Below are 24,602 nucleotides of genomic sequence, written 5' to 3'. Positions count from 1 at the left end.
GTATATTCATGCACACATGTCCACATAAACTCCCTTCTGTTTCTCTTTCTACAATTTTGGAGTTTGACACATCTCCATTATAACTGCTAATATGTACAGAGGGAAAAATGCTCTCCTGATCTGTGATCAAAATATGAATACCTTGGCAATCTGTCTCCTATGACACTTTTCTTTGTGAATGTGTTAACACATTCATGTAAGTAATTAAGGAATTCTATAACATCCATCCATATTATAAAACAGTTTTTATATCATGCATACTGAACATGCCTACATTAAAACATATTTTTCTAACAGAAGAAACTATGCTGTTGAACTAGGCTAAGGTGACACTCCTTCATGACTATTTTTCAATCTCAAGGGTAAAAACAAGCAAATACTAATTTGGGGGATGAAGGTGATAGTGATGCCTTCATTTTCCATTTGGAAGATCAGATAACATGAACAACATAAATATCTTATTCAAGGAAATACTGAATAGTTCATGTACTTTAGTAAAGTAGACTGATTAAAAAGCACCATTGGAAGATACACATGAAGATGCAGCTGTTTTGTACCTATAAATCTTTGCATGTTATGGTTAAATAGGCCCAACTGAAATTACAACTATCTCTAAAAATCTAAAAGTAACAAGAAAGTTTCAGATTATTGCCATTCCATTTTTTTATCTTTGCTTTGTATTTCTAAATACCTAGAAACAAAAAAGTGTAAAAAAAATTGAGAATGTAATAAATTTAAGACTGATCTCCTTCCAAAGTATTCAAACAGAAACTGACAAAAGAAGTTAAGATATGAGAAGTAAATGAAAACGTACAAGGGGGGAAGTAGCTCCAGGATGCTGGACGGCTTCCATGGGCAGGGGAAACTGGGAAAGTACAAGCCAAAGGAAAAGACATTATTACAGCGAACATCCATTTTCAAAAAGACATTTCATTTGAAAAGACAGGAAAGGTTCATATCAATTGGCTCTGGATCTAATTCCCCATTCCTCGTTGGGCATCTCCGCAATTACATATACACATACTCTGAATCTCTTAAAATCTATTGGACTTTATGCAGTTCAACGCTAAATGGGAACTGAGAATAGATCGTGGAAAAAGTGCCTATTTCCAAAACACAGAAACTAAATCTTTCTGTAATGTGATGATACACAACTGCTCAACCCAATTCTAAGTGTCACATTTCTAGACAAAGAGATATTTTGGGCATGTACAGACAGGCCAAAATGAAGCTGCTACAAGTCACTTTGGAGATATGCTCTTTAAATGACACATGCATCTGAAGAGGCCAGAAGCAGTGCCAAAGCTGCGCTCCAGTCCTTAGGACTGGAGCATGGCTTTGGTGCAGTTTCTGGCCTCTTTGGACGCATGTGTCATTTAAACAGCATATCTCCGAAGTGATCTGAAGCAGCTTTATTTTGGCATGTCTGTACGGGCCCATTGTCAAACATTCAAAAGACCGCAGCATTTGCAAATGTTCAGCAATCTGCTTCCTGAAGTCTTCTTCTTCCATCAAACCAGATTTAATTAAACTGAAGAGAGCACAGCTGCTTTTATTTATTTCTCTGTGTACATTTCTACCCTCTTTTTGCCACTGCAAGACTGAGAGGAAGTACAGAACGAAAGGTGTTGAACGTGACGATGGCCACTTAATGAACTATTACATGGAATGAGAAACAAGGAACTTGTTATGGTATGTCAATACAATCTAGTGGACCAAAAGCCAGCATTAAATCTCAATTTCCTATAAATTAACAAAGGTGAAAATGGGTTGAAACGTTCAAGCTTCTGCATGAAATAAACCATTCTGCTTCTTTCCCATCTGGGTTCCAGCTCAGGTTCAGAGAATAAATTGTCTTGGCTGAAAACTTTAACTAGGAAGTGCTTGGTTGATTTGTCACTCTCTGCAACTTTTGATACCATGGCCATCTGTCGGGGATGCTTTGATTGAGAGTTCCTGCATGGCAGAATGGGGTTGGACTGGATCAGGACCCTTGTGGTCTCTTCCAACTCTATGATTCTATGACAACCCCATGATCAAGTGGCCAGCATGACTGCTCTGAATGCTGTTACTTTCCCACCAAAGTGGTATCTATCTATCTACTTGTATTTGCATGCTTTCCAACTGCTAGGTTGGCAAAAGATGGGACTAGTAACAGGAGCTCACTCCATCAGGTGGCACTCAAGCCTCAAACTGCCAACCTTCTGATCGTCCAGTCATTAGAACTGGCATCTTAACCACTAAACCACTGCATCACGCACAAATTATACATGGGCAAAATTTCCTGGTAGAGATCATGAGCCTGGACCAGCAGCTTCACAATTTCAGCAGAAGAAGGCCTTCCATGCGCCCCTTCCCACCACAGTCAAGCTGAGTGGGATGTCTTCTGAGGTCATGTCAGACACTACAACTTCTACTAACTTGTACTAAACTTTCCTTTACTGTATATAACTTAGATGCATTACATGCTTTAACATCTCCCAAAGATAATGTCTCCTCTGCCAATGGCTGTTGGTGCATTTAATAAGTTGTTTATTTCTATATTTTAGTACTTTCTGTGATAGTGTTACAAAAAGGCAGTTATATACTTCTAAACAGCTTCCTCAATATATCATACATCAAAAGGTTAGTAATCTTTCCTAATCCACTGAAATAATTCCCTGCCAAATTGTTGAATTGTAGATCAAATTTAGCCATAACATCATCCTTTTAAAACCTTGTATTATTTGCCCAGCCTCCCAACTGACTTTAACATCCATAACAGATGACAATAGTGTCTAAAGAATTTCACAGATGTTTGATTTAGTACCAAAACCATACGTGCTAACAGTTTCAAGCAATGTGATAAAGTGATAGAGCCCTTTTGTTGTAATGGATTAATCAGAAATGGAAAATAGAAAGTGTCCTGCAGGACAAGGCACCACATTTGTTCATGTCAAGTATCCTTTCAGTCTCCTTTCAAACTCCTTTTTTTGTACATTGACATATTAACTCCCTTTTGAAAGAAAACTGATTTCTACAATTACATACTATAGGGTGGTAAGAACAGTAAACCATGGAGTGAAGTAGGATCTTTCTTTTTAATTTAGTGCCCTTCACCAGGAATAAAGGACCTGCGATTCTCCAGGTACTGTTAGACTTCAGTTCCCATCAACCATGCTGGCTAGGGCTTTTGAGAACTGAAGTCCACCAATATCTGGAGGGTCAAAGGTTTCACACTTCTGAACACAGAGACACACCGACATTCCTTCCAATTACAAAAGATCAAAATTCAGCTAGATCACACTATCATCTGAAGAGACAGTTCAACCATCAGGATCATGAAGACAGCTTGAGATTGCTATATGCATCAGCTCCCTGATGGTTCATACATCATTGAGGACACTTTATTTGATGTATCATACAGGTGGCTTGTAGACAACCTTATGGACACAAAAGCAAGCCAAAGCCCTCAATGGCTTATATTTTCATAATATTCAAAAAGAAGCAAAACGTTAATTCATGTACAGTAGCATCAATGAGTATAGAAACAGAATGAATTATTCAGATCCCAAATGGCACTTAGTTATTCATTTGCCATTTCTATAATCAAGCAAATTGACAAAACTATGAAAAAATCTTGATACCGAATCTGGTACAGAATGAGATGGATGCCATGCTTGATTTTTACAAAAAGACATATGATGCATTTACAAGAAGATGATGATAGCGGAAGACCTCAGCTAGTATGGCTAACATTCAAAACAATGATGAAACAACAGCAGAAGAAACAAACAAGAAAAGATAGTATCTATTAGGGGGACATCACAGAACAGACAGGTTGGGGAGGATAGAACACTTGCCCCATTCTTAGCCCTCATAGCGACTGCCAAGAAACTGACAACCCCTGGTTTAAATACAACAGAAATGGAATTATATGCCAGAAAGGAGGATGCTGTTCAGAATTAACTGGAATCGATGTTAGAATAAGGTGCATGTTCTCACTTTCTCTTTTAACTTTGAACTAAATATGGAGAGACAATGAAGAGACAATTTTGTGTCAGGAGGAATACATTTTGCATCCTCCATGACAGAAGCATTTGGACTAGTGATTTTAATAAGTAGCACAACAATGTATCTCCCAGCTGAGGTCCAGTTAGAAGTCTGGCAAAGTGTAAGCCTTTCCCAGTGTGCATATGTCAGATGTCCACGGGACCAGGGCTTCTCCTTCTCCTCTAAATGCAATATAGCATCTGGAGGTTCCCTGGCCCAGTTCTGTTCTGTTGGCCACTGACTGGGCAATGGGAGTATGCCTGGGGATGTTCTGGCTGTACTCAAGTAGCTGGGGAAAAATAACAACCTCCACCTCCAGCATAAGGCTGCTCCTTCTTCCTCAGATGCTCAAGTACAGCAATACCATGCGCAGGCACACCTCCGCAATGGTGTGGAGCAGGGAAATAGAACTGTACTGGCTGCTACTGTGGCTGCTACTGTGCACCCAATGAAATAATCCACCACAGATGGCCATCCAGCCTCTGATTAAAGACCTCCAGGGAAAGAGACTCCACCAAAATCTCAGAGGAAGGAGCGTGTTTCTCTGTCCAACAGCCCTTACTGTCAGGAAGTTCCTCCTAATGTTGAGGTGGAATCTCTTTTCCTGTAGCTTGCATCCATTACTCTGGGTCCTAGTTTCTGGAGCAGCAGAAAACAAGCTTGCTCCCTCCTCAATATGACATCCCTTCAAGTATTTAAACAGGGCTCTCATATCACCTCTTAACCTTCTTTTCTCCAGACTAAACATCCCCACCTCCCTGAGTTTTTCCACATAGGGCTTCATGGTTTCCAGATCCTTCACCATTTTAGTCGCCCTCCTTTGGACACACTCCAGTTTCTCAATGTCCTTTTTCAATTGTGGTGCCCAGAATTGGACACAGTATTCCAGGTGGGGCCTGACCAAAGCAGAATAGAGTGGGACTATTACTTTCCTTGATCTAGACACTATACTTTTATTGAAGCAGCCTAAAATTGCATTGGCTTTTTAAGCTGCCGCACCACACTGTTAACTCATGTTCAACTTGTGGTTTACTTGGACTCCTAGATCCCTTTCGCACTTATAAATCTCCTTAAGCCAAGTGTCTCCCATCCTATATCTGTGCATTTTATTTTTCTGCCCTAAGTGCAGTACCTTACATTTCTCCCTGTTGAAGTTCATTTTCTTCACAGCTATTAGGCTGCAATGGTGGCTTTAGTTTCTTTTTACCACTGTCCCGACTCCTGAGAGGTATTGCTGCATCAAGATTACTGCCCCAGGTGTGAGACTTGGAATTACTCTGACCAAAATCCACTACAAACTTCAGGTAGATCAGAAAGTTTTTATTGTAAGGACTAAGTAGAAGTATTCCTGGCCACGTCTTTGTTGAATCTGAAGAACTCCAAATAGAGACAGAACCTTAGAATTCCCCAGACCCCTCCCTTTGAGTTGGTTCCCTTCGGTTCAGCCTTTGATGTAGAATTTCTCCCTTTGTTCTGAAGGGGGGAAAGAAGGGGGGGGGTTTGGCCATTTGGTTCCTAGTTCCTCTACCAAGTAGAGATCTAAGACTATATGCACCTTTGGTATCAGTTTCCCAACAACCCCTCATAAAACTGCCTAACTGCCATGCAATACGTGACCATCCGTCCCATTCCTCATGGTGGCAGCCCCCCTATTCTCAAAGTGACTGTCTATCTATATCTTCTATCTCTACAAACCTCATGGCAGAATACATCCTGAATGACTGACTGAAGGTGGATTCTGACACCAGGTTCTCTTAGTAGATATCTCATCTGTGGTTGGGTAGCAAATCTGGATTTGCCTGCATGCAGTTGGACTCTCCCCTGTCCCCCAATCTTGAGATAATATATGGAACATTCACAACCCTAACAGGAAAAGGAAAGACAGCTGAGGCTTGATCTACACTACATAAACAATCCAGGTTGATGCCACTTTACATGCTGAATTCTATGGAATTCTGGGATTTGTAGTTTTTTGAGAAATTTAGCTGGTGCGACAATAAACTAAAATTCTCAGAATTCCATTGCACTGAGCTATGGCGATTAAAGCAGTGTCAAACTGATTATTTCTGCAGTGTGGATCTACATATCTTCCTTCAGTTCCTCTTCAGCTGCATCCTTCACTTATCATATTCCAAGAAGCGGAGAATTCATATATTAGCAGAATTCTTATATAGCAAATTTTAACCTCTTTCCTCTGATCCTTCTTTCCTCTGCTTCCGTTCATTGTGGGTCCATTTCAGCAGCCTATTTTGTTTTTATTGTGGTGCCCTTGAGGAAAATGGACCCATGCTCTCTATATTTTAAAAGCATGTTTATACTGCCTTGAGGCTGCAACAGAATTCCCAGGCAGTTTATAGTAAAATCCCAATACTCTTAAAAGTAGAGGATATTAAAAGCCAATATAATAATTCACAGGGGATGTAAGCTGAACGCTCAGGACTGAATGGACTGAATACGATAAACAGCTTTTTGGAACACCCTTGAGTCTAAAAAAATGGTTTGCCACAAAGAAGGAACGGAGGCTGTTCAAGAAACAGAAGACCAACATTTCAACAGACGAGATCTTTTAAACACATTATATAGTTGGGATGGGGGGTTAAGAAATGTTTGAAAATTATGGTCAGGACCAAACCGTGCATCTGTTCTTAGTCTGTTTTTACTTTTAAACAGATTTTCTTTTTAATTTGACAGTCTCAATGAAAGTAGCATTGTTATACTTCCTAACACGGCTTATGAGAAAATGTGTACTTTGCTTCAAATATTGACAGATTTTCAAGACTTATGGTACATGTATATTTTAACATATAATAAAAGAGGAATAAAATAATAAAAGATTATATATATATATATATACACACACACACAAATGGATAAAAAAACTAAAACATTTGAAACATATATAGGTATGCTTTAGTCAATGAGGAAGTTGCACAAGTTAAGTAAAACTGCAAATATAAATGTTCCAATTAGGATAAAAACGTATTGAACTCTGAATTTCAGTGCAAGATGAAAATACTAAATCATGCAACATGATATGAAACAGGGATGGGACAAAAGTGCTGGTAGCATGCCTTGCCTAACAAAACCCTTTGAAATTCATGGGGTCATCATAAGTTGACAGGAGACTTGTGAGAGAAAGAGAGGATTCAGAGAAAGTTCATTGAAATCAAGACAAGAGATTTTCACATCTCTGCTTTGGGAGGGTATAAATTTACCAAAACCACCAAATTAGCCGACTAACAAATCAACGAGGTGCAGTTGTGGAGGGTAGGACATAAACGGTTTAGTTTGTGATTTCAAATGCAAAGCCAAACATATTTAGGAACCAGACTGAAGGGAAGAAAAGGTGAAGGCAGACCTTGAGCACTTTTTTTAAAACATGGAAAGACATCAGCTTCCTCCAAAAGAAATATCACACCCCACACTATACATCATTTGATAACAGAACTAGTCCAGCAGTAGTTTTACCTATATACTCAACTATGAGTCAACCTCATGTATAAGTCGAGGGCAAGTTCTGGGGCCAAAATTATGGATTTTGCTATGACCCGAGGAGACGTCGAGGGTAAAATGTAGGGGCATATAGCAAAGGATCTAAAGGATGAAGCAAAGTAAAACAATGTAATAGACTTACAAAATTCCAGCAGAAATAACTCTTTATGCTTACTCTTAGGCTGGATGGATGAAAGGATAGAGGGGATCAGTGCTTCCGGGACAAATTATACTCTTGCTTTTCACCAGGGAATGGTTCCTTCTTATACATAAGAGTTAAGATACAGTACTGACATTGCCCCATGGATAAGTTGACTTTTTGTTGACCTAAATTTCTAGACTTATACATGAGTATATACAGTATTCCCTGATACTTTATAAAACATGAAAATCAGGTCAAAAATAAATCAAAATATTTATATGATTTTACATTCATTCTGAAAGCCATTAAGACTGAATTAACACCATACAGTGCACTCTTCCCATCCATGGGGATTCAGATCTGGCCCCCTCATGACAAAAATGTGCATGCTCAAGACCCACTATAATCAATGGGTGGCAACATGTATGCAACTACGTCAGTGTGGCTGCCTGAACAAGGCACCATTGACAGCACTGTCTTATCTTGTTTAAAATGCACACTCTCATACCTGGCTTTGGCACAGAGTTGGTCATAGACTGAGGAACTTTGTCATTGATGAGTTCTACACATTCACTAGGGAAGAATCCCACCTGTGGCAATGAGAGAGCGAGAGAGAAAGAGAGAAAGTATCTCATGTCAGCAGCATATTTAAGGCAGCATCTTAACAGAACCATGTGTGAAGCCATGTCCTTAACATTTTCACAATACAGAGCTATTTGCATAACACCACAATGTTTAAATAACTGAAAGGAAACCTTCTAAGACTGCAAATGGAACTCTTCATTACAAAATTTATACACCTTCTTAAATCAGCATTGCTAATCATATTCAGAGAACCAATGTTTTGTAGTGGTTTGAGCATTGGAGTATGACTCTCGAGATCAGGGTTTGATTCCCCTCTTGGCCATGGAAACCCAAGTTACTCAGTTCTAGAAGTTTCTAAAGTCTCTGCATAGGCACGATAACCCAATTGTGTGAGGCACAGAGACCACCAAGAACAGGTTTCAATTTCCCTCTTGGCCACTGTAACCCATTGAAAGCTGCTGGGTGACCTTAGGTGGGTCCCAGATTTGGCCCTAGAATACCCCATGATAGGTGCCTTACTGCTACTATAAATCAGAAACAACTCAAAGGGACATAACAACAACAAAAACCATACTTGATTTCAATTTTTTTTTGTAAATGTTTTCAAATTTCTTACATTTATATGACTAGCCAAAAGACAGCCTAATAGATGAGCCTGCATACTTGCTGGGAATTCTGGGGCATGTAGCTGAAAATCATAGAATCATACAGTTGGAAGAGACCCCAAGGGCCATTCAGTCCAACCCCATTCTGCCATGCAGGAACTCTTGATCGAAGCATCCTCAATCACAGATAGCCATCCAGCCTCTGTTTAAAGACCTCCAAGGAAGGAGACTCCAATGCACTCCAAGGAAGGAATATGTTCCACTGTTGAACAGCCCTTTCTGTCAGGAAGTTCCTCCAAATGTTGAGCTGGAATCTCTTTTCCTGGAGCTTGAATCCATTGCTCCATTGGGTCCTGTTCTCCTCAATATGACATCTCTTCAAGTATTTAAACAGGGTTATCATATCACCTCTTAACCTTCTCTTCTCCTAGCTAAACATCCCCAGATCGCTGAGTCGTTCCTCATAGGGCATGGTTTCCAGACCCTTCACTATTTTAGCCACCCTCCTTTGAACATGCTTCAGTTTCTCAATGTCCTTTTTGAACTGTGGTGCCCAGAACTGGACATAGTATTCCAGGTGGGGCCTGACCAAAGCAGAATATAGTGGCACTATTACTTCCCTTGATCTAGACACTATACTTCTACTGATGCAGCCTAAAATTGCATTGCCCTTTTTAGCTGCTGGATCACAATGTTGACTCATGTTCAACTTGTGGTCTACCTGGACTCCTAGATCCCTTTCACATGTAGTCTTGTTCAGCCAGGTATCCCCCATCTGTGCATTTCATTTTTCTGCCCAAAGTGCAGTACCTTACATTTCTCCCTGTTGAATTTCATTTTGTTTGCTTTGGCCCAGCTTTCTAGTCTATTCAGGTCATTTTGAGTTTTGATCCTGTCCTAAGGTGTATTAGCTACTCCTCCTATCCTGAGCGCTACAAATCTCTCAATGCTTGGCAGTTCTTTTATGTCAAAGGTATCAATCTAGCTCCAGAGCTCCAGCAAGCATATTACTTTATACACCTTGTGGCAAAAAAGAGGACCTTTTAGTTTAGTTCTAACCTCCCATCCCAAGTATGTTGTATATGCTTCCTGTGTTTTCCCCACAAAGAGCTATGTGGTATATCTCTCTTCTTTATGTATGAATGATTATTCTTCCTTCATCTCCTCACATTCCTTTGAATATAGTTGAGGGAACTTGGTTTAAAAACATTGGAAGTAAAAATTCAAGATGAGGAACAAAAGAAGAAAGTGAGCCCTAATCAGACTAGTAATAAAATCATCATCATGATTTTTGGTCGGTGCTGGCTGTCACCAACAGGTTTAGGCTACCCTGTCTAATTTCTGCCCTTTAATTTCTTAATTTTGCTATCTATCTTATTCAAGACTCTTGACATTTAAATATTTTCTATTTTAAGACCTTTCTACTTTCATAACTCTTCTAATTTCCCTTCCTGATGGTCCTTGGGGCTACATGTCACCACTGATCATTTCTGGCATCTTGCCTTTAAAAGCCTTATCTCTTTCCCTTAATATATCACACTCCCCCTCTTAAACTTCCAGCTCTAAACAGTATCTATTTTCATTTTCCTTAACATATGAACAAAAAGTTGTAAAACGGTTGAATTTTGTAAACCTTGCCTCTATGCTTTCTTCTTTTCTTATGAAAGAAAGAGAACAAAACATGAACAAACTGGGCATGGTAGTTGTTAAGCACATTAACTCTCTTGGAAATGCTTAAAGCTCGGAAACAATTGAAGCTGCCTGAAGCTAGCAAGCATCCATACTTCACTGCTCATGGTCAGAAGTCTTGACATTAGGGACCAAGTTGGACAAGGGGTTCAACCACAGTTGAAGTATCCAAAAATGGTACTGTGTTGGTAGAATGGCAGAATCCAGACAGGCCTTCTTTAGGACTGAAGCCCCAATGCACCACCAAAATTAGATCTGGAGGATGGAAAACCCTTTAGAGTTTAAAGTTCTTCTGTGACTTCCAAAGAATGTTGTATTTAGCCTGTTACGTGCCCCATTCATATATAAAGCAAGGCTGGATGGAGGTTGCTGTTCCCTAACTTGTCTCACTGCACTTTGAACAATATTTGTGATGGCTGGCTCACTTCTAATATAAAACTGGATTGCAGGGATAGGGTTTAAAAAGCACTAAAGAGCATGAGGTAAGATTTGGTCCCATTTCTTGAGCATATTTGGTGTAAAGGGTAGATTGTCCAATCCCATTTTGTATTTCATCAAAGGAAGCAGTTTTAACAGGTATGTGGTTGCACCACCTAATGCTTAGTTTGGCCCCTATTTCAAAACTTATACCTTTGCTCATTCAATAAAGCCGCTACCTATTTCTCTGTAGCTTTATGCACACGCATACACACACTTCTCTAAAAACATTTTGGCATGCATTTGCACTTTTTTTTTCAGGTACCACATTTTCTCTCCTCGGAAGTACTCAGACTACCTACTCAGGTACTGGAAAACTTAAAGGTGGTTTCAGAAGAAAGACCACCTTAGTCTCCTTGACATATTCCTGATTTAAAGGGGATACTATTTCTCTTTAGATTCACCTTAAGACTCTGTAAAATGACAAATAAAAGAAAGAGGTCATGGCCCTTTAGGATTAAAAGTTTTTTTAAAATGGGAGTTGATGTATTTCACTTATCCCACTTTGGATTTTATCCAAGGGGGGCATTGGTAGTTTAAACAGTGATTAGATGTCAAAATTGTGCAATCAAGATTAAAAAGTTATTAAAACTCAATTAACATTTTCACACACAAGAGCCATTAACCCAGGAATAATCAGGCAGTAACCAGGCAATAAACAGCAAAAAATAATTCACGGGAAAATCCCGAGGATGATTTGTTGCTGTTTATTGCCTGGTTATTCGTGGGATAATGACACTTTAATCACTTTTCATTGTGGCGTCACGTGAAAACCATTAGCACAATTGAGCGATTATCATGGGGTATTCCTGGGATAATTGCACTTTGAACGTGACGTCATGTGAAAATGTTAATTGCGAATGCAGGTTAATCACCGTTTATACTTCCAATTGTCCCCATGTGATAAACTCCTTTGTTGTTGTTGTTAACTGCCCTCCAGTCAGCCACAACTCATGGAGATCCTGTGGATCAGACATCTCCAAGCTCTTCTACCATTCACTTCTCTGCTTAATTCATATTTGTAACCTCCCCAACTGAATCTATCCATCTGGCATATGGTTTTCCTCTCTTTCTACTACCCTCTACCTTTCCTGGTCTCATTGTGTTTTCTAGTGATCCATGTCTACTCATTATGTGGCCAAAGAACAATAGCCTCAGTTTGATCATCTTGGCTTCCAAGGAGATTTCAGGCTTCATCTGTTCAAGGACCCATCTGTTTGTCTTTTTGGCTGTCTATGGTATCCTAAGCACTCTTCTCCAGCACATTTCAAATGAGTTGATTTTATTTCTGTCTGCTTTCTTTACTTTCCAGCTCTCACATTTATATACGGTGGTGGGGAATACAACGGCTTGGGCAATTCTAACTTGGTCGCTTATCCTCACTTTTGCATGCCCAAGGAAACAAGGAATCACTCGGAGGTCATCATACAAAGTAGTGTCTCACAAAACTGCAAGTAATGGGATGAGTTTAAGAAGGATGAGTTGTTTACATGTAACTGGTTTTTTGAGTAGTCATCTGTGTCCTCACACAAATGGGTCTTGTGCATGTGTAGAACCAGAACCAGAACCAGAACCAGAACCAGAAACAGAACGAGAACCTTCCAGAGCTTAGGAGCTTTTGGCAGAAACTCCATCCTCCTTCTCCCAGCAGAGCATTTTCTGTACTGCCAAAGCCAGTCTCCCCAGACACAAGATCCATTTGTGTGAGGTGCAGAGGCCACAAAGAACAACAATTTCCACAAACATAGTGCTAACAAGAAAAATGTATCTATCTATACATCCAGTAATTATGTCAACATTCCTTACAAGGCCCTTTTTATGCCCTTAAATCCTTCTACAGATTCACTGAAACAACATATTATGGACAAAATAGAGGACACTCTATTACCAGCAGTAATAAATCCACAGAATGTATCCAATGAATGTTTTCTTAGGTGTGGTACTATTAACTAACCTAATTGTTAAGCTTACCTGAAATCCGTGCTTTCCCCTCCACCAGGTGGTCAATTCTTTTGGAGGCATATCAATAACAGACACAATATCTCCCACCTGGAAATAAGCAACATACATTCTTATCTCATTATCACTTTGTTTCATCCTTGTGGATAAAAGCACATGTTCTGCAAGAATGTAAAAACACACACAACCAAATACACCATACATTTAAAAAAACACCTTTAGTTTGCTTATGGCATTAAGCAGTCATAAAATCTAAACTGTGAGGTAAAGTATTACAAATGCTATATAATGTACATTTTAATATATTCATAAAGAGAATATGGTTGATAGCAGTTAAAAGGTCAAAAGCTGTTATGAGTAAAATGTGTAGTGTGTGCTGAAGTGCAGTTACAGTATCCTGAAAGCTTGGAATCCTTTGAAAAGAGACCTTGAACAATGAACTGCTGCTTTTGAATCTTGTATTCATCTAAGTATTAGCTCTCTGTTCCAGTCTTTTCTTTTTGTATGAACTTCAGAGTAACCTTACAAAGGCATGTTCCACTAAGTTAAAGTTAGCAATGTGATAAGGAAATGTGATGTTACATCAGCAGGATGGGAAGATGAGAGAAGACATTTAAATTTTCCTCTGAGACCACTTGCCTCGCATAAAACATTTATCATAGTTTGAATGCATCACTAAGTCTTTGCAAATGACACCAGCAAAACTCGACATATGAATGCAAGATTTTTTTTTCCCTATATGCCCTTTGAGTCCTTTAGCCACACTGCATTCATATTGTTCAGGTTTATTGCTATGTCCACAAGTTCTGCAAGTGTGCTTGTTTTTAATACAAGATAAAAAATTTGAAACATTACGTGAACATTTGGCAAGATATAATTTTTTAAAGAAAAACATTAACATTTATTTCAAAACCAGCAGCCTCTTCTTTTTCTCCCACTTAAACCTCAACCCACTCACACAACTTCTTCAGTGATTTGAAGGGATACAAGGACACAGCCTGTTTCTAATAAAAGGCAGGTGTTTGGGGAGCAGTGGTGTCACCCCTGTTTATGGTGTCACCTGCACCCCCGCGTCCCCCTAGTGATACCTCGCCTAGGAATTAGCTAGAATGGATCAAGTTTACATAAACAGCCAGGGACATATTTTCAGTCCCCCATCAGCTACCAGGATGAAGTCTGAGACCAAAAAGGAAAATCAAACGCATAATCATCTTATTATGACCAAAGGAGTTACAATAACTCACTTGCTGTCATGTCTAAATGGGGAAAGTGCTTTACAAATCTTTATACATGTATCCATTATCTAACTTACTTTTTAATGAGTATAGTTTACTCAAATGGAGGGAGGGTTTTTTCCCATCTGTGTGTGTCTCAAGAATAAATAGGAAGGGACTTTTCAAAATTGAATTTTCAGGCTGTTTGCTACAAGAATGTAACTGTCAGGGTTAGGATTTGGTATATGTAATGGGCATCCAAACAGGCTCTCCCTGGATGCATAGATGGCTTATGTGTCCACCCTTATTTCTAGTTGGTCTCTAAATCCCAAACATGTGCACAAATAGTAACATGTAACAATTCTTCTTTCTCCATTTCATAAGGAAAATTTTATTCCTTTAAAATATTTACCTCAAACGACAGTTCGTCTGCTGCCTGAGCAATGTATCTCTTAATAACGTGGGCAGCTGCAATAGCAGGAACATTAATGGAAGATTCTTCATGGACTAGGAGGTGATTCCCCTTGTTATCAATCTGTTAAAATGACATGATAGACTGTGAGGCAGTTGAAGACAAGCAGCTCTGCAGATTTATTGTACTAAGTGTTTGCATGAATGTGGGATTTCATGCTGATTTGCAAAGGCAGCAAAGCTTGAAGGGCTCTCTATAGAACGAATGCACAAGCACAGCATAGGCACTGCATACTAAAAACAGAAAAAGAATGGCCACAGATACTATCACTTTCTATGGATCAGAGCTTTTTTTTTTCTACTATGAATAACAATATATGCATCTGAGGAAAGAGACCATGAAAGCTTATGCTACAACTTCTTTTGCATAGTTAGTCTCAAAGATGTTCCAAGATCCTTCTGCATATTTTGTTGTTGTCACTGTTGTGGCATTGGTGGCATGGGTGCACCACCATTGAGGACAATGGGGCATGAGCATACTGTATCTGGATTTTGGTATGCACGGGGGGGGGGGGGGGCAGAATCTGGAACAGATCCCCCACAAATACTGTATATCAATGCATATCATAAAGAAAGAGGAGAATAAATTGGACATATCTGGAATATCTACATATTCTGTTTTAAATTTACACAGTCCCTTTCAACTACATTTGCCCCTACAAGTCCGCGGACTTGAAATCCGGAGACTTGAAAATTTGTGGAGGGTCAACTGCCATTAACCTCAATGGGGTGCGCACCCCATTCAAGCCTATGGGGCTTGAATATGTGCAAGTTTTGGAACTCGCAGGGAGTCTGGAACGGATCCCCCGCAGGTTTCAAGGGATGACTATATACTAGAACAGAGGAAATAGCAAACAGCAGGGATTTCTCATTTAATACTGTATTCTCACATTCTATTTCCAACTTGTATGGCTACAGATGCTAACCAGCACTCATATTAAATGGCACAATGTTGTACACGCTAGAGTACCTCCATCCATGTGAGGGCCGGTCCACAATTTATCTTGTTGCCTGCTATGGCTGAGAGTCGTGACAGGTAAGCCATCAGCATCTGGGTGACCAACTACAGAAAGTTAGAAAGGAACAGTATGATTCTGCTGAAGGCTTGAAAACATTTTTATGCTCAACTACAATTCTATGTATTAGAAAACCAGAGGCATTAATTAAAAGTACTGATTCATCAAATGGGGAAATCAAGTTATCAGGCCAGAAGATTTGTCTATCAACACTTTCCTTCATCTAAAATTTTAAACCCCTCCATTTGCCACAGGAATACAGAAATAAAAGAAAGCTACAGTTATAAAATAGTTGTTATATGAGAGAAAAAAATCTTGTAAAACAAGCTATCTTTGATGCCTAAGAAAATATATGTCCCTTTTACACAATGGAGTCTTTATTTTTCATCTCTTACAGAAAAACAAAGGAACTTCCAACAATATCCAAACACTGAAAATTAATTAAATTCTAATATAAACCATGATCAACACAACCCTTTCTTTCAGTAGATTTAATGACTTGCCTAACATTTTTTTCTGCCTCCAGTCCTCCAGTTATACAGAAATGCATTATTCCCCATATAGTTAAGAAATAAAATGATAACATTCAGTTTCTAAAAATTAACGATGTACCATTCTCTCTGCTCATTAACTAGTTTCTCAGAACTAGACACAAACTGGTATTTTACCTCCGGACTGTCCTTCAAGGCATCTGAGCGGGGAAGCTCCGAGAGCTGGGAGAATCGCCGATCATAAATACACAGATGAAGATGTTTATCAAGCACTCTGAAATCTTCGTAACTCCGCTTCACAATCCAGCTCTTACCCTGCAGACAGATGAAGAAATCACTGAAGTGCTACATATTCCCTCACAATTCATTTTGCAGTGACCAGCAGTATAAAACACTGTTACTAGTGGAAACAAAGGACAAGGTACTGTCAACTCTCCTAAGCAAAATAGTTAAAACTTTGAACTCAGACAGCCAGATTTTCTTTTTTGCTATCAGCCAATGTTAAATCTGCCTAAAATAAAATGATCCTGACTTGTTTCTACAGTATAAAGATCTTGTAGCACCTTTGAGACTAACTGAAATAAAGAAGTTGGCAGCATGAGCCAACTTCTTTATTTCAGTTAGTCTCAAAGGTGCTAGAAAATCTCTATATATACTGATTCTACAGACTAACGCGGCTATACAGTGGGCCCTCCCTTTACACGGGGGGGATCTGTTCTGGATCCCCCCACATATAGGAAAATATGTATATGCTTGCATCCCATTAGAAACAATAGGGTGCATGCACGTGGCGACACAGCGGCACAGGTGCACAGGCCATTGTTTTTCTCCTCACGTGGCTTCAGCTTATGCTGGAAGCCGCGTATGGTGTGGGCACACTGTATCTTTGTTTCTACAGTCATTTCATCCATTTTTTAAAAAAATTACCATTAACAGACAGCTGGTCCATCTAACTCAAGTGCTGGGGTTAAGCTGTGCATCTCTGGAATGTTCTAGGGGCCCATCTTCTCACCACTTATGTAGACATACCTGCCCCAGCACATTTCTATTGTGCCACTGACATTTTTGCCACTGCAGCAAAATCCTACTGCTGCTTTGCATAATTCCACTGCTGGTAGCCCATGGAAGTGTGATGCTGCTAGGAAATCTGGCACATGTTCCAGGTGTGCCATGCCTCTTTGCCGAATCACTGTGATTTAGACAATGGCAGGAAGAGCAGAGGCAAGCAAGGAATGGTGCAGGGATACCAAGTTGATACACTGCCTGACTTGGTCTAGCCACTGTATATCGATTCAAAATGCCAGCATCTCTAAGCTTCTTCTGTACTGTGATGTCTCTCAGTATGAAATCTCATTTCGTCCACAATTTCATGAACTTGACTGCTACTGTACAATCAGCCTTCCTTATACATGGATTTTTTATACACGGATTCAAGCATCCACGGTTTGAAAATGTTCAAAAAAAGTATGAATTTCAAATATTAAACCTTGATTTTACATTGTTTATAAGGGACACCATTTTGCTATGTCATTATATTTAATGGGACTTGAGCATCCACAGATTTTGTTATCCACTGGGGATCTTGGAACCGAACCCCAGCGGATAACAAGGGTCCACTGTATAGCTGTTTAACTTAACATTGCATCCTCTTTCGTTATTCATTTTTAAAAAAATGATAGCTGTCTTTAAGTATCTCTAGGGTTGTTATGTACAAGATGGAGCAAGTTTGTTTTCTGCTCCTCCTGAGACTAGAACAGTGGGATAGACTGCTTCTGAGGGTGGTGGATCCTCCATCTTTGGGGAACTTTAAACAGAAGTTGGACGGCCATCTTTCAGGAGTGGTTTAGTTATGTATTCTTGCATGGCAGTCAGTTGGACTACATGTCCCTTGTAGCACCCTCCAACATTTAGATTGTATGATTCTATAAACAGTCAGGGTTTTGCATCAGAAAGGCATTTCATTAAATATTGTTTCAGATACCTTTTGAAACCATACATATATATTAAAAAATGCTGTGAACATATGTGTTACAATACATAAAACATTCAAATACTTCCCTTGGAATTTTGACTCAGAAAAACCAGGACCCAATACCAGCAGGAGCCTTAATTATGGAAGAACTTGATGAGGATGGTGTTTATGGTGGATAAAAGACTATGAGACAAAAGAGATGGCACCTTTGTGGTGGCTTCCCAGCGTCTTGGGGGCATGTCATTTGGACAATGTATCACTGGAAGCCATCATGAAACTTTGTGGCGCTATGGTGGTGCAGTGTTCATACGCCGCATACCGCAGGAGTGCTACAAAGCCGGAGGAAAAACTAGCTTTTTGCTGGCACAAAATGGAGTGTCTTTCTGCTGCTCCTTTTTGTGCTCGTAAAAAGCCGGCTTGGGGCCACAGCATGTAGTTGCTGCAGCCCCGATCCAGTGATCAAAAGGGCAGCATCAAGCCACCCCTTCAGGGCCCTCTGTTTTGGCCCTAAATTAAATGGTTTAGAAGCATGATTTCTTACTTGTGTTAATTATTACCAAGTCTGTTAAAGAGGTGCAGAGGTTAAAGCTCTATCCTTATGAAAGTCACTACTGAAACTGTAACATTCAACATAGTCATATTCTATAATGCAACGGCAGGAATGATGCCTTAAATGAAATGTAACAGTGATTACAGTATTTATGACAACTCAGTCTGATTGTAACCTAAAAAAGATGACAAACATACACAAATTTCTTATTCAAATCCTTTATTGACCATTTCCTCTTTGATGCAATAACATCACTGGAATCCCTTTCTCCAAGTGGAGTGGCGAAAAGCAAGAGCTCATTCCAGGAAAACCTAAAAGAAGCACTGACTCCTCAATTCTCTTGGTGCTCCTTTTGGGGGGGAAGCACCAAAGAGCTGCCATTGCTGCAATTTTCCCATCCAGATATTCAAAAAGGCCAGAAGGATTACCACAAAAGACACATTAGAAGGAGCAGTGCTTTATTAAGTAATCCTGGGATGGACTAAGCTCTTGCTTTGTGCCACTCTACTCAGAGAAAGAGATGGTTCCTTTTTTTGATAAGTCAGGCACTGTACAGACCGGCAAATATGGCACCCCCGTCACATGCTAGGGGTTGGCCGAGGACGCAACATCCATATTGGCCTCAACCCTAGGACGTGACAGGGGTGTAATCATGGTGGCTTCTCATCCACACGGGGGCCGCCATGATTACCTCACATGCGCGCCGCCTCCAAACGGAGCAGCGTGCTTGTGGAGCCCTTTCAGCGGTGCCGGAAGGAGCTCTGAAACGGAGTTCCTTTTGCCACTTGTATCTCTGGTGCAGCCTTTACATGGCTGCGCCAGCGACACAGAAGAGAAAGGGGCTGAGCGGCCCCTTTCTCTCTTTCCCCGCCGCTGTTGGGGTGTTCTTGGGGCATGAAGCTTTTTACTGCTTCCCCAAGGCCTGGAAAAGCAGCAGATCGGGGCCTCTGGGGCTGCCGCTGTGGCAGCTCAGGCCCCAATCCGTCAGGGAAAGGGGCAGTCTGTATCCCGCCTTACTTACACTGATCTGTAGATAAGTCAACCCAGGTTTTTGCGGTCAATTTTTCTGACTAAAATTTCTAGACTAATACATGAGTGTATACAGTACTCCCAAAGCTTTGGAATGTCCCTCCAAGCAAGATGGATAAAAAAAATTAAAATAAAAAATACTCAAAATAACAAATTTATAACTTATAAATATAAATACAAATAAATAGATACTAAGTTTATAACTTAATCTTAGCAATTAAATAATACTATATAGTATACACTTAGTATATAATGTTTGACCTCATCACAGCATGGCATTTACAGCTGCTTGAACATTCCCATATGTCTGTTTTTGTAAGCATGACCTTACACCTTTTTATTACAAGTCACAGTGGAAAAGAGCATTAAAATTTAATCAAAGCACATTGAGATCCTGATAAAATCCTGCTATATGTATTTGCCCAATGTTATTTCTAATTTCATGTTATTGGATAGTATCAAGAAATGTAAAACTCAGCATGAAAGGGGAAAAAACAAGCCATCTCACATTGTAACACAAAGTCCAAACTATTACCACTAATTGTTTGAGTTCAGAAATATCTGCAGAACTTCAGCCTGGGCTTAGTTTTAGGTTCGCGTTTGGTAAGCTTAAACTAAATGAATGCAAAACCACTGTCCGAATCCAGACACTGTCCAAATCCAAATTAAGTTTTAAACAGAAAAACAAAAAAGGAATTCAGTAGCCGCTTTGTGAGTGAGCCAGCATGGTTTAGTGGCTTGAGTGCTGGACTGTGGCTGACCAAGGTGCAAATCCTTGCTCAATTGCTGTGTGATTCCAGGCAAGCTATGTGCTCTCAACTTTAGGGGAAGGCCATGGAAAACATCCTCTGAATAAAACACTATTACATAGATTTTTGTGGGTTTTTCGGGCTATGTGGCCATGTTCTAGAAGAGTTTATCCCCAATGTTTTGCCAGAATCTGTGGCTGGCATCTTTAGAGAGAACTGAAGATGGCCCTCCATATCCACAGATTCTGCATCCACAAATTCAACCATCCAGAGCTTAAAAATATTCACACACAAAAAAAATTCCCCAACGCAAACCTCAATTGTCGCTATTTTATATAAGGGACACCCTTTTACTACCCTGTTGTTTATAATAGGATCTGAGCATCCATGGAATTTGGTATCCATGGAGGGTCTTGCAACCAAACCTTCAGATTCCAAGGGTCCACTGCATAGGGTTGTCAAATGTTGGTGTCAACTTAAAGGCACATAACAACAACAATGAAGCACTTTTTTTAAAATTTATTTATAAAAAAAGTTTTATTGGGAATTGTAACATTTAACAATACATTTAACAAAACATAGTACACATAAAATAAAACACAAAACACAAAATTTCCATTAATCCTAATAGAAAAGAAAAAAGAAAAGAAAAAAAAGAGGAATAAAGAAAAAGAAAAAGAAAAAACAAAAAGAAACAGGAAAAGAAAAAAAAAAGAGAAAGAGAAAACCCCTATCTTTTTCATTCATTCCTTCACTGACATCAAAAACATCATATAATTAAACTACACATAACTAAAACAATCCTTCCGATCCCTGCATTTAAGCATTATAATTAATAATTTCTTTTGTGATCCTAATTCTTAATAGTTCTGTTTCACCGTAACTGCTACTTTATCTATAAAGTCTATTTCTAATGTACTCTAAGATCCGTATTTATTATCTTAGCTATTTTGTCTAGTATTAATGTATACATGTCTAAATTCTATATAGTTAAACCATTGTTATTATATCTTAATCTTTAACAGTTTTCAAATCATTTTTTAAATCCTTCAATGAAAAGTTCATTTCTTCCTTGTTGTAAAAAGATCATCACTTCTTTCCAGTCTTCATAAAATTCTTCCATGTCTTCGTTGTTAAGTAGTCTTGTTAGTTTGTCCATCTCCGCTAATTCAAAGATTTTAACAATCCATTCTTCTATAGTTGGTATGTTTTGATCTTTCCAATTGCGTGCCAATATGATTCTTGCTGCAGTAATCAGATAAAAGATTATTTTACCATGTTTTTTTTCTACTGTTTTTTCCAATATATTTAACAGACATAATTCAGGTTCAAATTTGAGATTTATTTTCAATATGTTACAGATTGATTTATGAATTAATTGCCAATATTTTTTGACTTTGGGACAGGTCCACCAACTATGAAAAAGGTGCCTTTATCTTTTTGACATTTCCAACAACTATTATCTATTCCATATATTTTGGCCAATTTTTCCGGTGTTATATACCATCTGTAGAACATCTTATAGTAATTTTCCTTTAAATTTTGACTTCTTGTATATTTTAATCTTCTGTTCCAGGTAAACTCCCATTGTTCCAAATCAATATTATGACCAATATTTTGTGCCCATAATATCATATTGCTTTTGATTGTTTCATTTTCTAATTCGATCTTCAGTAAAAATTTGTATATCCTTGATAGCAGCCCTTTATTTTTAGATTTTAGAATGTTCTCAAATTCCGAGTCATCTATGATTGTTGAGTTGTTTTTTAAATCTACTTTAAATTTTTCTTTTAATTGTAATTTTAGGTACCAATGTATTTTATAATTTTGATTGTTCAATTCGTCGTCCGTTTTAAATCTATAATTGTTTGATTCTTTTATTAATAAATCTCTATATCTTAGCCAATTTTCTTCTACCCCTTTTTCTCTCCAAAGAAAGGCTTCTTGTGGTGAAGTATCTATTGTAATTTTCTCTCCAAATTTCTTTCTGACTTTTTTCCAAACCCATAACAATGGTTTTCTAATACAATGATTGTTAAATTCTCTATCAATTTCTGCTTTATTATAGTACAAATAGGCGTGCCATCCAAAGCTTAAATTTTCTCCTTCCAGTTTTAATAATTTTTCTTCTTTTAATTCTAGCCAATTTTTCACCCACGTTAAACATGCTGCTTGGTAGTAAACTTTTAGATCTGGAACCGCCAAACCTCCTCTTTCCTTGGCGTCTTGAAGAATTTTCATTCTAACTCTGGGTTTTTTTCCTAACCAAATAAACTTTGTCAAGTCTCTCTGCCAATTCTGAATTAGTTTTTCTTTTATTATAATTGGTATTGTTTGGAAAAGGAATAGTATTTTTGGTAAAATATTCATTTTTATACATGCTATTCTTCCTAATAAAGAGAGTTTTAAAGATTTCCAATTATCGATATCTTTTTTAATTTGCTTCCAAAGTTTGGTATAATTATTTTTAAATAGATCTATATTATTTGTGGTAATTTCTATTCCCAAATATCTAACTTTTTTTGTTACATTATAATTAGAAATTTCCATCATCTCTTTTTCTGCGGTTTTGTTCAAATTATTCGTCAATATATTAGTTTTACTTTTATTTATTTTAAGTCCAGATATCATTTCAAATTCTTTTAATTCATTTAGTACATGTCTGATACTTAATGTAGGATTTTCTAGGAAGATAGCTAAATCATCTGCAAAGGCCGATGATTTAAATTCGATCCCTTTATTATTAACACCTTTAATTTCCTTGTTCTGTCCTAATTTTCTAATTAATATTTCTATGACCATAATAAATAATAAAGGAGATAAAGGACATCCCTGTCTTGTGCCTTGTTTGATTTTTACAACTTTAGTTTTTTCTCTATTTATAATCAAGCATGCTTCTTGTTCTTTATAAATGGCCTTTATCCAATTCATAAATTTGTTTTTAATTCCTACCTTTTTTAGAATTTCAAAAATCATATTCCAATTAACTTTATCAAATGCTTTTTCCATATCAATTAGTATAATAGCTAATTCCCTATCTTTTTTGTCTTTAAATAGTTCGATAATATCTATCGTGGTTCTTATATTTTTCTTCAAGTATCTTTGGGGTAAAAACCCATTTTGCTCCTCTCCAATCCATTCTTTAATAACCTGCTTTAATCTATTTGCTAATATGGCCGTAAAAATTTTATAATCCGTGTTTAATAAAGAAATTGGTCTATAATTTTTAATTTCTAATGGATCTTTTCCAGGTTTCAAAATTAGAGTGATATTAGCTTCTTTCCAGGTCTTTGGGAATTTATTAACTGTAATATTATTTATCGTTTTCTGTAAGGGGGTAATTAATTGATCTGCTAGTATTTTATAGTATAATGTTGTAAAGCCATCAGGGCCTGGGGCTTTCCCTATTTTTAAATCTTTTATCACCTGGTGGATTTCCTCTTTAGATATAGGTTTCTCCAAATTATCAATTTGTTGTTCTGTTATTAGTGGTAAGGTTATATTATCTAAATATGTTCTAATTTGTTGTATATCTATGTTCTGTTCATCATATAGATTTTTATAGTAGTTATGGAAGATATCCATGATTTTTCTTTGGTCAGTTACCTCTTCTTCTCCTAATTTAATTTTTGTTATATAATTTTTCTCCTTTTCCTTTTTTAGTCTATATGCTAACCATCTTCCCAATTTATTCGCATTTTCAAAATAATATTGTTTTGAAAATTTCATTTTTTCCCCCACTTCCTCAGTTAAACACATTGATATTTGATTCTGGAGAATTTTAATTTCATTCTCTATTTCTCTATCTTCTGGGTTGTCTTTAAGATCTTCTTCTTTCTTTTTAATTTCTGCACTAATTTTATTAATTTTTGGTTCCTTTTCTTCCTTCTCCATATGTGTTCCTGTATAAAGAATCCTCTCATGACAGACTTTCCTGCTTCCCAAACAATGTCTTCTTCCATTCCTTTTCAAGAGTTGTCCTTAAAGTAATTTTCTAAGGTTTTTTTAGCTAATTCTAACGTATCAGGTTTTTTTTAATAAGTTATCATCTAATCTCCATGAAAAGGTTTTCTCTCTGGTTTTAATTTCCATCGCTATTGGATTATGATCAGATATGATTCTCGCCAAA

General features: G+C 38.0%; 1 protein-coding gene across 2 annotated transcripts in view; it reads right to left on the bottom strand.

Moving 5' to 3' along the window:
• ARHGAP32 (Rho GTPase activating protein 32) overlaps positions 1-24,602 on the bottom strand; it is a 305,906-nt gene that overhangs the window by 68,610 nt on the left and 212,694 nt on the right. Inside the window, exons 6-11 of one of the 2 annotated variants that reach the window (XM_042472627.1) lie at positions 16,351-16,488; positions 15,637-15,729; positions 14,608-14,730; positions 12,994-13,071; positions 8,175-8,256; positions 815-865 (exon numbers count right to left, since the gene is read on the bottom strand). In XM_042472627.1, coding sequence (XP_042328561.1) covers positions 815-865; positions 8,175-8,256; positions 12,994-13,071; positions 14,608-14,730; positions 15,637-15,729; positions 16,351-16,488 — 565 coding nt within the window. The remainder of the gene's footprint in view (positions 1-814; positions 866-8,174; positions 8,257-12,993; positions 13,072-14,607; positions 14,731-15,636; positions 15,730-16,350; positions 16,489-24,602) is intronic. The other variant, XM_042472624.1, reaches the window with a different exon arrangement.

Source organism: Sceloporus undulatus, chromosome 6, assembly GCF_019175285.1.
Source record: "Sceloporus undulatus isolate JIND9_A2432 ecotype Alabama chromosome 6, SceUnd_v1.1, whole genome shotgun sequence".
Lineage (NCBI taxonomy): Eukaryota > Metazoa > Chordata > Lepidosauria > Squamata > Phrynosomatidae > Sceloporus > Sceloporus undulatus.
Note: the sequence above shows the minus strand (reverse complement) of the source record. Positions and strands in the feature narration are given on the sequence as shown.